Source organism: Sphaerodactylus townsendi, linkage group LG02, assembly GCF_021028975.2.
Source record: "Sphaerodactylus townsendi isolate TG3544 linkage group LG02, MPM_Stown_v2.3, whole genome shotgun sequence".
In the NCBI taxonomy this organism is placed as follows: Eukaryota; Metazoa; Chordata; class Lepidosauria; order Squamata; family Sphaerodactylidae; genus Sphaerodactylus; species Sphaerodactylus townsendi.
Genome location: NC_059426.1, coordinates 154575870 through 154588611, shown reverse-complemented (window position 1 = coordinate 154588611; position 12742 = coordinate 154575870). Strand labels below are relative to the sequence as shown.

Sequence of the window (12742 nt, the reverse complement as noted above, 5' to 3'; positions counted from 1 at the left end):
CCGGGCAGCCTTTCTGGCTTGGCTCAAATACTCTTTCAACACCCCACCCCCCCACCCCCTTAGTTTTGCAAGTGCAGCTCTTCTGGTCCTCTCTAGCCGCGTTGGCCTCCTCTTCCCCATGAGTTCTAATCCACCCCCCCCCCCTCCCGCTGCTGCTTCGGGGCTCTGCAGGATGATCGACAGCTGAAGATCTGATGCTCAAGCGAGCTGTGCGAAGAGAAAGACTAGGGCGGGGTGGGGGGGGACCGAACAAGGCTACTTTTTTTGCAGGAGGAAGGGGCGCTTTACACGGACCGGAGCACACTTCACCTCCCTCGCTTTTGGAGAGATTCGCGGCTGGGGGAGGAATTGCCTTTTGCTCCGGTTCCTCGCTCGGTACTTTTTCACCCCCGGGTCTCTGGGAAAGCGGCTTCTCTGTTGCAGAGAGGGGAAGAGCCAGGGAGCAATCGGGCTCGGAGTATCCCTTTCTCCGGCAGGCTGACACGGAGCCCTGGTGGCGGGCTGGATCCTCGGGTCTGCCCTTCTTCTGCGAACAGATTTCCCTCTTCTGTGCAATCCATTCCCCTCCCTCCCTCCGATCCTGGGATACATATGAGAGGATTGGCTTTTCACCACCGGTCATTGGGTCGGAGGGGAATCTCTTCCCAGCACGGAGTTCTTCCTCTTCCTCAACGCGTGGGCTCCCCCAGCACCAGGAGGGGGGAACTTTGGCCGGCGCCGTTGGGTTCGGGCCACCGGCTCTGCCACCGAGACTGCTGCAAACTTTTTTTCAAAAAATTCAGCCCTGCACCCAGAAGCTCTCCATCCCAGCATGTTTGAAAAGGAAGCGCCAGCGACTGCCTCTTCCTGCTGAGACGCGGCCCCTGTCTCCCCTCTGGGTAAGACGCATCCCCCAAATCGCCACTTGGTCGTTTGGGGGGGGGTTTGAGCACCCCGAACTGCCACCGCAGCAGCAGTCAACTGGGTTTTCGTCGGCTCTGAATGGCGCGCGGTCGTCCCCGGCTCTGCAGCGCCGCCTCCCACCCGCGCCTTCAGCCCGGAGGGTCTGGGGGGGGGGGGGGAGAGCGGGGAAGGGGGCCAGGCTGGTCTCCAACATTTAGGGGATGCAAGATTTTGCAAACCGCACGAGCGCTTGGATGTGCCTGTGCGCGGAAGGGGAGCTTGTTTGTTTGGCTTGGCGTGGAGGCAGCTTCGCTGAGCTCTCTCCTCCTCCTGCCCCCTCCCTCGATCAAACCGGGCTCACGATTTCCGGGAAGGGAGGGGAGGGGAGGCACCGGGCGCCCTGGGAATGGGGTGCGATCCGGCGCCACTGCTGTCCGATTTCTCTCTCTCTCCCTCACTTAGACAGGTTGCGTGGAGAAGGATCCCCCCCTGCGCTCGGAGGAGTGATGCTCATCCGAGAAGTCTTGCTATTCCTCCACTGCTTCTGGCCTTCTTTGCTGCTGCACTGGACCCTCCATCCCATCTGGGGCTTCATTCAGGTAACGCTCCCCCCCCCCCCCGCCTTTCCCACTTTGGCCAGGAGTCCTGCCCTACCTGCGCGCCATCTGCTCTCCTGCAGAGAATGCAGAACAAAAAAACACTTTTCTACAGTGGAAGTTCTGACTCTGTTATTTTTGCTTACGAGCAGGACAGAGCAGTACATGGGCACCGGCAACTTTGGCAGTAAACTAGTTCACTTCTGGAGTCGAGCAGGCCAGGCCTGCAGGCAGCCCAGGAGGGAAGCTAGAGATGGCTTTTGGGGTAAAGTGTTGCTGATTGAGAGTGTAAAATGCCTGTTCAAGTGAACGCAGCTGCTGCTGCAGTAGTGGATTGGCTTGAGACAGTCCAGTGTGGACAGGGGAGATGTTATGATCCGGATACAGCAAAGATCTGCTCATTTCCGTGTGCGATCAGTGCCTCTGTTCAGGATACTTGGGGCTTCTTATGGTGTTGATGGTTTAGGATTGTACCTGAAGAGTTTGCATGGCATAGCAGATGGAGCGTTGGACCAGGATCCAGGGTTTGAATTTGTCCTTCTAGTATGGCATCTCTGGGTAACCTGGGGCTTGTCATAAACCCTCAACCTGACCTATCATACAGGGCTGTTGTTGTAAGAAAAATGGTGAACTCTCAGCCTGACCTATCTCGCAGGGCTGTTGTTGTGGGGAAAAGCAGCGTTGAGTCTCAACTGGGGAGAAAGGCAGGAAACGAATATGTAAATATATAAATACATAAATGCATTGAGGTTTGGTTTGTATAGCCGTAGTGTTTAGTTCTTGCTTCTGCAGTTTTGTTTCTCTGCTGTGTGTAGGCATTGCTTTCATTTCCATAGCATGCAAGCAATTGGGTACCAATGCTCCTGCTGCCTATATCTGACAAGGGCAGGCCCATGTTTTTAAATGTGCATCTTTTGGATGCACGTGTAATACTGGCAAGATGGGCTATGGGTGGGTAGATAGTGTAATTTAAAGGGCCAAATGGGGGCATGTGCAGAGGTGTGTTAAACTCTTACTTCATAGTATTTCTTCTGATGCTTTACTTCTTGTTGTGTTTTGGTATCCAAAGTGAGCCCATTTAGCAGGGGAAAAACACATACCAAACCTTGGCGTAAACTGCAAGGGGGAAAGTCACAGGTGGAGGGGAAGATCCTCTACCTCCCACCTGTATGTCCCTTTGCCATTGAAATTAATATCCATCACTTTTTGTATAAGTAGAATAAAGCAGATCTGTGTGCAAAGATGCTCTCAAGTGTAATCTCCCAGCAACATTTCATGGCACAGTCGGGATTTGAATCCAGGTCTGCCCAATTCAATACAACATATTGACACTTTGCTGCAGTCACATGCAGCTGCTCATTTGGAAATTTAATTTTCTTGGCTGACGTGATCTGTTTTTGGTTCTGAAAGCAGGTTTTTTGAAAAAAATGAACAACTAGAAGAGCGAAAGTGTTTTGAGCATATAGTTTAGGCTGAAAGAACAAGATCTTTCCACTTTTTTTGGTGGGGGATATTTGCTGCCCAGATTCAGCTGTGCTTGCTGAGAAATAAGAAATAATATAAAGTAATTTCAGTACCGTTTACTGCCGTGTTAGGATGCACGGCAGTAAACGGTACTGCTTAAGCAAGAACTTGTTTTTGGCTTCCAAATGTCTAAAAGCCTCCCATAGAAAACCCACTGGAGGGGAAGAAGCACTGGGAACAAGGCAGAACAAAGTAGATTTCGTATGGCTCTCAGCAGGATCCCATCAATTTCAGCTGTTGAAGTGAAGGGCCCAAGAAGCTGCCTTCCCTAGGAGAGGCATTTTGCACAAGGATAGCTTTAATCTGGAAAAAATTGCCACTGGAGACCGCTGGTTTAGGATGATGCATAACATCCTTTTGTGGTTCAGAATGGTTTAGAGCTTTTAAGATTTTCTTGTTCAAACACAGCGTGCGGTTTAAAGTTTCAAATATTACGCTGATCCTCGGAATCCCTCATCTTGACTTGTTTCTGTTTTCCTGTCAAGCTGACTGCTAGTGACGGTTGAAGATGGCTCTGTCGCTGGCCGATCAATATGTTGCATTGAAAACTACTTCGTGTTTTCCCTGATAAAAGAGCCTGGTTTTATGTTACATATGGGGTGTAGGTGGAGGATGGTCCAGGGGTCCTTAGAAGTGTCCTTCTCCTAGTGTACTTTGGGCACCTGAGTGGAGAAATCTCACAGTTGCAAAAAAAAAAAAATCCTAGCACGATTGTATTGTAAACCTTACAGTTCTACAGTTCTGTTTCCAAACAGATATTCCATTTATGAGTCAAGTACAGATTAACACAGCGCCAGTATTCTAGACCCCAGAGACATAACAAACCAACCTGGCGCTTTGGGGAGGAAGCATTTTTTAATGCATGAATTGGTACACAGCGAGAGGCGACAGATGTGTGTTTATGACCATTTGGTATGCTCAGTATATGTGTGTGTGATGTCCCTTCACATATCTTGCCTTTTAACATGCAAATGCGTTTATCAAGAGATCTCTCCTTTGCAAAAGACGGTCTTCCAAATAGAATGTGAGCCACAGAATCGGTAGGTGTAGCTTCCCTATTGATGGCAGTCCAAGTTGGTCATAAGTTACAAAGTTGAAGCGTTTCCCATTTCATTCAAATGGTCAGCACTGTTGAGCTTTTCCATATAGGACAGATTGTTCTTCTCCCATGCACTGACGTCAAAGTCCAAAGATTGTATGTAGGCGAAGCAAGGGCTCTTCCATAGCCTAATGTTGTTAGTAACTTGGCATTGTGACTGTTGTTCCTGTGAATCCCCTGGATACGAGCGGCATCTTCTTTGCCAGCTCTCAGACTCCTAATTTGTGGTGCAATGTAGTAATATATGGAGAACCAGTGAACATTCTGCAAATACATTCAGGGGTAATAAACAGCGTAGGCTGCAATTGTACTACTATTAGATCTGTCTGACCTCTGTGGTATTTTTGCTGTCTAATATTGTGCAAGAATGCACCTCCAGCAAATTAAAGTCGGATTCTTCCAATCCAGGTGACTGCCATAAGTAAAAGCGCTAATCGAAAGTACCCATTTGAGAACTGTGCCTATAATTTGGGTGTCAAAGGGTGTAATTGATAACCTGAGTACTGTGCGTACGAAGGAAAAATGCTGCTCTTTTCCTCTGTGCTAAACTTGCAGGTTCCACATTTTCTTGTTGATGCTTTCTTGGCTTAACTTTCTTCTGTGCCTCTTGCCTTAAGATCTGCCAGCCATCCAATTGCAAAATCAGGATTTCATTCTGCCGCCTGCTTCATTCTGGAACCCGGGTGGCTAAACTAGCTTGTGTAATTGAAACTGTGCACATTTAAAAGCAAATGTAATTATGTGAAAAGAGCTGCATTTTGAAACCTACACCCTCCAATCAATTAGTCGGTCGCCACGACTTACATAACCACCCTTTATGCAAGCTTTGTAGGTGATATATGTAAAAGTCAATAACACATTAAATTAGATGGTTGAATTGCATCGTTTTATAGCACAGGAAACTACATTAATCTGTCAGGGGGCATTATATTTTTCCCCCTTGGTTCTCAAAATGTGTAGTATTTACACATGTCTCAAAGTATATAGAAGTTATACGTATGGTGTCTTAAAGGGTGGTTAGTAAAACAATGTGGGCCTTTCTGTGCAGTATACCTGGAGAAAATTTGTTTTGCATCTTTCATTTGTAGTGCTAGCATTAAGTATTATTCAGACGAAAGACAGTTTCCTTGCATAGTTGACTGTATGTCAACTGGTCTGGAGAAAATCACTTGCCTCTTTAATAGAGGCTTAACATATGGGAACGTGGAGTTGAAGCTTGTCATGGCATGGAGATAAATAACATCTCCTGGTAGATGGCATTCCATTCAACCTCTGTTAAAGGGACAAGACCTTTTTTTCCCCAGAACAGTTGGTAACCCTCAGAAGCTTTTAAGGCAAACCACCTTCCTGTGCAAACTAATTAAGCAAAACTACTTGCTGGATGATTTCAGCCTCCATCCTGCCTTCAAATGAGATATTTATGTATTTTAAATGATTTAAACTGCATTTTCACTTTGTGGAAATTGAGGTAGCTTACAAATATAAATAAAACAATTGTTATAAAAGACCACAATTTAAAATCTACAATGAGGACCGCCAATAAATAAAAACTAAATGAGTCAAATGCAGTCCTACCTAAAACTGTCCTCAGCTACCTCCTGAAGACTGAAAGTGAGGGCGCCAGGCCTCTGAGGAGACCGTCCCATGATGATGGGACTGCCACTGAAAAGGCCCTGTCTCATGTAGCTACCAGATAAGATTGAAGGAACAGTTAAGAGGGCCTCTTCCTGTGGTCCTAACTCCCAGGCACGGATTTATAGGAGAAAGTGGTATTTGAGTGACCTTTGTCCCAAGCCAAAAGACCCACATTACAGAAAACTGCCAGATCTTGTGTAGCCACTGATGGAAGGGGTGGAGCCTACAAAATTTCAAAATGGAGGATTTCAGGAAGTGTTGTTTATCTGTCCCAGTTCTGCTACACCAATAGAAACCACATTTGCCAAACCTGTCATTTCTTAGCAATTTTTGAAGGAACAGGCATTTTCTCCTATTAAGCTCAGTCTACAGTTGACTGATCGTCATTGGTGGCTAGAAATGAGATCCTGGAAACCATTAGAGAAAGTCTTCTGTCTGCTCAGTAATGGGAGTTCCTTGTCTTGTTCTGGGATGCGTCATGGGCAGGTGGTGAGGGACTACACCTCCTTGCTGAGCAGGAAAGGGGGAGCAGGAAAAGAAAAAGCTGACTTTCATTGGCCATGGGAAAAATAGTAGGTTACCAAGGCTGCCTTTGACTACAGCCAATCCTCGGTGTTTATTGCTTGTCACAGATAGACTGACATCCAGGTTCTGTTGAACTGACCCATTCTGAAGGGAGATAAATCAGAAGAATGCACAAAGCTGTAAGGGGCATATTTATTTGTGTATTTATTTTACATATTTATGGATTTGTGGATACTTAAATCAGGAGACTGGTGCTGTGAACAAACAAAACAGGTCTTTCTATGAATCTGAAAAACACCCTGGATTTGCAGAAACATATATCTTTTTTAAAAATTAGGTTACCCCCCCCCCCTCAAATAAGAAACAAATGATCTCAGTGGCTGTTGCTAGACAGCTGTGTAATATTGCAAGCCTTTAAGCCTTGCTTTCTGTGACTAAAAATCTGGGGGAGGGAGCAAGACCCTTTCGAGGCTTGGTTTGATTTTTGAGGGAGGACCCATTGGGGCCAAGACTGGCAGCAACCCTGGGGAACTTGCCACTGCATGACAGTTCATGGTGGGCTGTAAGCAGTGGTGGGATTCAGCAGGTTCGCACCACTTTGGCAGAACCGGTTGTTAAAATAGTGCTTGTAAACAACCAGTTGTTTAATCATTTGAACCCACCACCGGAACCGGTTGTTAAATTATTTGACTCCCACCACTGGCTGTAAGACTTAAACTGTCTCTGGCATTCCTGCCTTGAAGGATATGAGGGTGGGTAGAAAAATGGGGTTGAAGGAATGGAGACAGAAAGTTCCAGGAAAAGCCCTTGCTGGTTGCATCACCTCCAACTGCGTTTGTTCTTCACAACTTTGCCTGCTTCTGCCTCTCTCATCTTCCCTCTTGCTCCGTTCCTTGTTTTCTGTAATGCAGGAATATGTTTAAATTGCAATTGTCTGTCAGTTTGATACCACTTGGTCTGTCATGAAAATCTTGGGAACTGTAGGCCAATGAGGAGAATTCTCAGTTAGAGTTCCTTTATGCTGTTCTACTCTCCATCCCCCCTTGCCTTTCACACAGGATTCCCAGGATATCGTGCAGAAAGACTCAGGGAGGGGAATAAGGGGGTATAGTGTTGGGTAGCAGAATGGAGTTTGTGCTTTTAGATTGCAAGTGGATGATACTTGGGAGCACTCCTCTATGTTTAAAGATTCAAAGCAAAGAGAAAACCAGGACATCCCTCAAAGAACATTGCTCCTTGTTTGGTTTTCTGGGTGTATGTAATTTTTGTGACAGAAGAAAGCTGGAATACCTTCCGTGCAGTGTGAAGGGACGCAGCCTATTCTTGCCACCCCAGCGTACTTCCATCTTGCTGCCCTGCCCCCCTTAGGCATGCCCCTACCTTATCTTCTGGTTAGTCTGATTTTATAGTTAAAGAGGAGGTCCTTCTGTTGTAAATTATGGAAAGTTTTTGAGCAGGTAATAGGTTTTCTCGTTGGAATCAACATGTTTTGCACCATCATTAAGGTGCTTTCTCTCCTGCCAAGGTTTAGTGTATTTTTGGTCACTCTGACAGAAAAACAGCTGGCTAATGATAACTCAGTTATCAACAAGCTATTAAAAGGGCTTCTTGGAGAATGGTTTGAATAAATACCCTCTCAAGTATGTGTCCCTGCTACCAGGAGCCAAAGTGGTTGCTTGTCACTGGGTCTGTTTTTATCGTAATTCCACCAGCACACAGAAGTCCTACAACTGTTTCCCTGATTCCTTCACATCTGCCCCAAAGCCTTTCTTCCCTGCTCCAATCAAGCTGATTACATTTTGTACTGCACCTTTGCATCCTGACTGCCTTCTTATGAGGACTCTGGGATCTCTGAGGACTCTGGGATCTCTATCCCTACTTGTATCTGACAGTGGGAACTTTGATTCTCAAAGGCTTCTATCTTGGAAACCTTGTTGGTCTTTAAAGGTGCTCCTGGACTCGAATCACACTCTTTACATCTGTAATTTCACACCAGGAAGAGTAGAAATGCCACTGTGGAACTAAGAACTCCCTGTCCATCTGTAACTGTTCTTGCTGAGCCTTTAAATCAAATGCAGGGAGTCTAGGCAGAAGAAGAGAACAAACGTCTGGCTCAGTATGTCTTTTTTGGCAGTGACATCAGGATGAGAAGTAGCTGCCTCTCTCCTTCAGTTCTGAGTGTATCCATAGTGGCACATCTGAGCATTGAGGCAAAAAAAGGAAAAGGAATACAATTCTTTTTGTGTTCATTAAAGTAAGGCATCATCACTCTTCGCTGTAATCCTTGGCTGATCTACACAGATAACCATTGTGCTTTCAGTTTCGAATTACTTGTCCGGTCTTTCTACACAAATCTGTTAGTGTCAAGGGAGTCTTAAGCATTTTCTTTGTGGTATAGTACAGTGATTCTTAATTGGGTGGGGAGGGGGATATTGTCCCTTAGGAGGTGATCTACAAATCTTGGAGATCATTCAGAACATTGGAGTTAAGTGGGGTACACTGGGGATTTTAGGATTATATGCAGTTCTTTCTCCTCACATGCAATGGCCTCTGGCCCTGTGCCTCTAATCCCACCCAAGGGACAAAATCCTGATGTTGCACAGTGAATATGAATCTGTCCTAAGGAATTAATCAGGCGCAAATGTTTTATCACGGGTATCCTTGAGACCTGTGTCTCATTTTTTAAAAACTCACAATCAGATATAAAGTTGCCTTGTCAGAAGGCCTCACATACCAGACCCCAAGAATTGCCATTGGAGTTCAGTTATCAGTGTGGGACCTATCTCTGGAATTCCACAGGGCGCGATCCTATCCCATGCTTTTCAACCTCTATGGAAAGCCCTTAGGCCAAATCATTTATAGCTTTTGGGCTGTATGTCATCCATATGCAGATAATGCAGATCTGTATATATCCTTATCCAAATCTCCTGATGGTGCAGTAGAGGTCCTAAACCACTGCCTGGGTGGTGTGGCTAAATGGCGAAGAGGGAACAAATTGAAGCTAAATCACAGAAAGACAGAAGTATTGCTGGCTGAGAAGGTAGAGGTCTTCAAGGACATTATGAGAGCTAGTGTGGTGTAGTGGTTAAGAGCAGTGGACTCTAATCTGGAGAACTGGCTTTGATTCCCCACTCCTCCACATAAGCAGTGAACTCTTATCTGGTGAATCAGATTTGTTTTCTCACTCCTACATTCCTGCTAGGTGACCTTGGGCTAGTCACAGTTCTTGGGAACTCTCTCAGCCCCACCTACCTCACAATGTGTCTGTTGCGGGGAGAAAGGAAAGGAGTTTATAAGCCACCTTGAGTCTCCTTGCAGGAAAGAAAGGGGGGCTGTAAATCCAAGCTACTATTCTTCCACTTCTTCCCACTTTCGACGGAGTTCAGATGACTCTTGCCAACTTAGTTAAGAGCCTTGGGGTTATACTGAACCTAACATTACTGCTACAGAAACAAGTTAATGCAGTTATGAAAAAGACTTTCTTCCAACTCAGCATAGCTTGAAAAATGGCCCCTTACATTGATATGGCTGATCAGCCATCTGGATCCATGTCACAGTGACTATGAGACTAGACTACTATACATTGGTGTCCCCTCAAAATTGATTTGAAAACTCCATTTGATGCAAAATGCCTCATCTCAGGTATTTTTGAAAGCTAGATGGAACATGCTTATTACTCCCATTCTTCAGTCACTCCACTGGCTGCTTGTCAGTTTCCAGACTCAATTTAAAGTATTGGCTACCACATGCAAAGCCGTTCATGACCTTGGTCCCTTATATCTATGAGACTGTGTCTTCCCCTTATGCTCCGTCCCGGAGCTTTGCTCATCCAAGCAAGCCCTTCTGCAGGTGCCAATCTGCAAATGGGCCACTGCCCGTACAAATGCCTTGTCCGTTGTGGCCCCTACTGTGTAGAATGGCCTGCCAGTTAGCTCCATCCAAACCTGGAAGCAGCGAGATCCACTCTGCCATTTTCAACAGGGCTTTCTGGTGGTGCAGAGAACTCAGGAAAGCCCCAAAATTTCCCCACCGCCGGAAAGTCCCATAGGGCGTAAAGGACATGTGCTGCTAAAAGTTCCATAGGGAGTAAAGGACATATGCTGCACAGTCCAAGGGGCTGTGTGCCGCATAACTGGCCCTGAATCCCCACTCCCCCCACTGGCGTCGAGCAAGATGCCAATGCAGCCCTGCCATAGCCCAAACTTCTGGGTTTTGTGGCAGCTGGGCTGTGGGATGTGCAGTGGTGTAGCTCCAAGGGAGCGGGGGGAGCAATGCACCGGGCACTCGCCCCTGTGGGGGTGTAGCAAGAGTGTTCGGGAGGGGCATTCCAGGGCAGGACGGGGACGGAGGACGCACTGGTGCACTGGGTGTTTCCCCCCCCCTGGGGATGTGTGGCTGCTGGCATATCTGCCCCCTCCACTAGGAATAAGTGCCCTTGGAAGGGCAAATGTTCTGGCATAAGGCCACCCTGCTCCCTAGAGCCCTTTCAGCCCCCTCCCTTTGGTCGGGGCTGTAAGTCAGTCAGGAAGGCCCCCACTCTGCTGGCTTTCTGCAAATCAGTCAAAACAGAAAAACAGAATTATTCAAGAGGATTTTTCTATGCAGGCAGTTGGGTAGTACTGTCACAAAAGGCTTCACAAAGTTAACTTGGATGAATTATTGGGGACTGTGGTCTAGCACTGTGTATAGTTTACTGAAACTAGGATCCTATTATGGAATTTTGCATCTCTCAATAACATGTCACGTTAATTCTCGTACTTTGTTTCAGTTCTGTTTTTAGACTTCTGGTTGGATCTGCGACCCCACACCCATTTCATTGTTTATTGAATTCCCCATCTTGTTAGTTTTATAGACTCACTCTATATAATCTGCCTTGATCTCAGTGGGAAAAGCAGACGATAGATAGATAGATAGATAGATAGATAGATAGATAGATAGATAGATAGATAGATAGATAGATAGATAGATAGATAGATAGATAGATAGATAGATAGATAGATAGATAGATAGATAGATAGATAGATAGATAGATAGATAGATAGATAGATAGATAGATAGATAGATAGATAGTGGTAGACAAGGATAATTAGTGGTAGACAAGGAAGAAGTTCTGGCAGCCATTGATAAACTAAATGTTACCAAATCCCCTGGCCCAGATTGCATTCACCCAAGAGTTCTTAAAGAGCTCAAGCATGAAATTGCTGATCTTCTCACTTTAATATGCAACTTATCCCTGAAATCAGGCTCCATCCCCGAAGACTGGAAGATGGCCAATGTCACACCAATCTTTAAGAAAGGATCTAGGGGGGACCCGGGAAATTACAGGCCAGTCAGTTTATCATCTGTTCCTGGTAAATTAGTAGAATCTCTCATTAAAGATAAAATGATAAAACATGTAGAAAAGCAAGACCTGCTGAGAAAGAGTCAGTATGGCTTTTGCAGAGGCAAATCCTGTCTTACAAACTTACTACAGTTCTTTGAGGGTGTAAACAGGCATGTGGACAGGGGTGAACCGGTGGACATTGTCTACTTGGATTTCCAAAAGGCTTTTGACAAAGTTCCTCACCAGAGACTGTTGAGAAAACTCAGCAATGAAGGAATAAGAGGGAAGTCCTCCTATGGATTAAAAAACTGGTTGAGAAACAGGAAACAAAGAGTGGGTGGTGTAAATGGGAAGTTCTCACAATGGAGAGATGTCGGGAGTGGTGTCCCCAAGGATCCGTTTTGGGGACCAGTGCTCTTTAACCTATTCATAAAATGACCTGGAAGTAGGGGTGGAGTAGCGTGGTGGCCAAGTTTGCAGATGATACCAAATTATGTAGGGTGGTGAGAACCACAAAGGATTCTGCGAAGAGCTCCAAGCGGACCTTGATAAATTAGATGAGTGGGCTCAGAAATGGCAAATGCAGTTCAATGTAGCAAAATGTAAAGTGATGCACATAGGGGGCAAAAAAATCCAAACTTCACATACAGCTAGAGGGGTCAGTGCTATCAGTCACAGACCAGGAAAGGGATTTAGGCGTCTTAGTTGATAGTTCCATGGGAATGTCAACTCAATGCATGGCAGCTGTGAAAAAAGGCAAACTCTATGCTGGGGATCATTAGAAAAGGAATTGATAATAAAACTGCAAAGATTGTCATGCCCTTATATAAAGCAGTGGTGCGACCGCACTTGGAGTTACTGTGTTCAGTTCTGGTCGCCGCATCTCAAAAGGATATTGAGGAGATAGAAAAAAAGTGCAGAGAAGGGCAACAAGGATGATTGAGGGACTGGAGCACCTTCCTATGAGGGAGAGGCTGCAGCCGCTTGGGACTCTTTAGTTTGGAGAGGAGGCGGCTGAGGGGGGATATGATTGAAGTCTACAAAATTATGCATGGGGTAGAAAATGTTGACAGAGAGACATTTTCTCTCGCTTTCTCACAATACTAGAACTAGGGGACATTCATTGAAAATGCTTGTGGGGAAGAATTAGGAGTAATA

General features: G+C 45.8%; 1 protein-coding gene across 6 annotated transcripts in view; it reads left to right on the top strand.

Moving 5' to 3' along the window:
* The first annotated feature begins 148 nt into the window (after positions 1-148).
* Positions 149-12742, top strand: part of PRIMA1 (proline rich membrane anchor 1) — a 73404-nt gene continuing 60810 nt past the window's right edge. For 4 of the 6 annotated variants that reach the window (XR_007243710.1, XR_007243711.1, XM_048487136.1 and 1 more), the window contains exon 1: positions 977-1481. Coding sequence is in view for 4 of the 6 variants with exons in the window: in XM_048487136.1 (XP_048343093.1) it covers positions 1104-1481 (378 nt within the window). In the remaining 2 variants the exon portion in view is untranslated. Of the gene's footprint in view, positions 879-976; positions 1482-12742 lie in introns of those variants that run through there. The other 2 variants (XM_048487138.1, XM_048487137.1) reach the window with 2 other exon arrangements.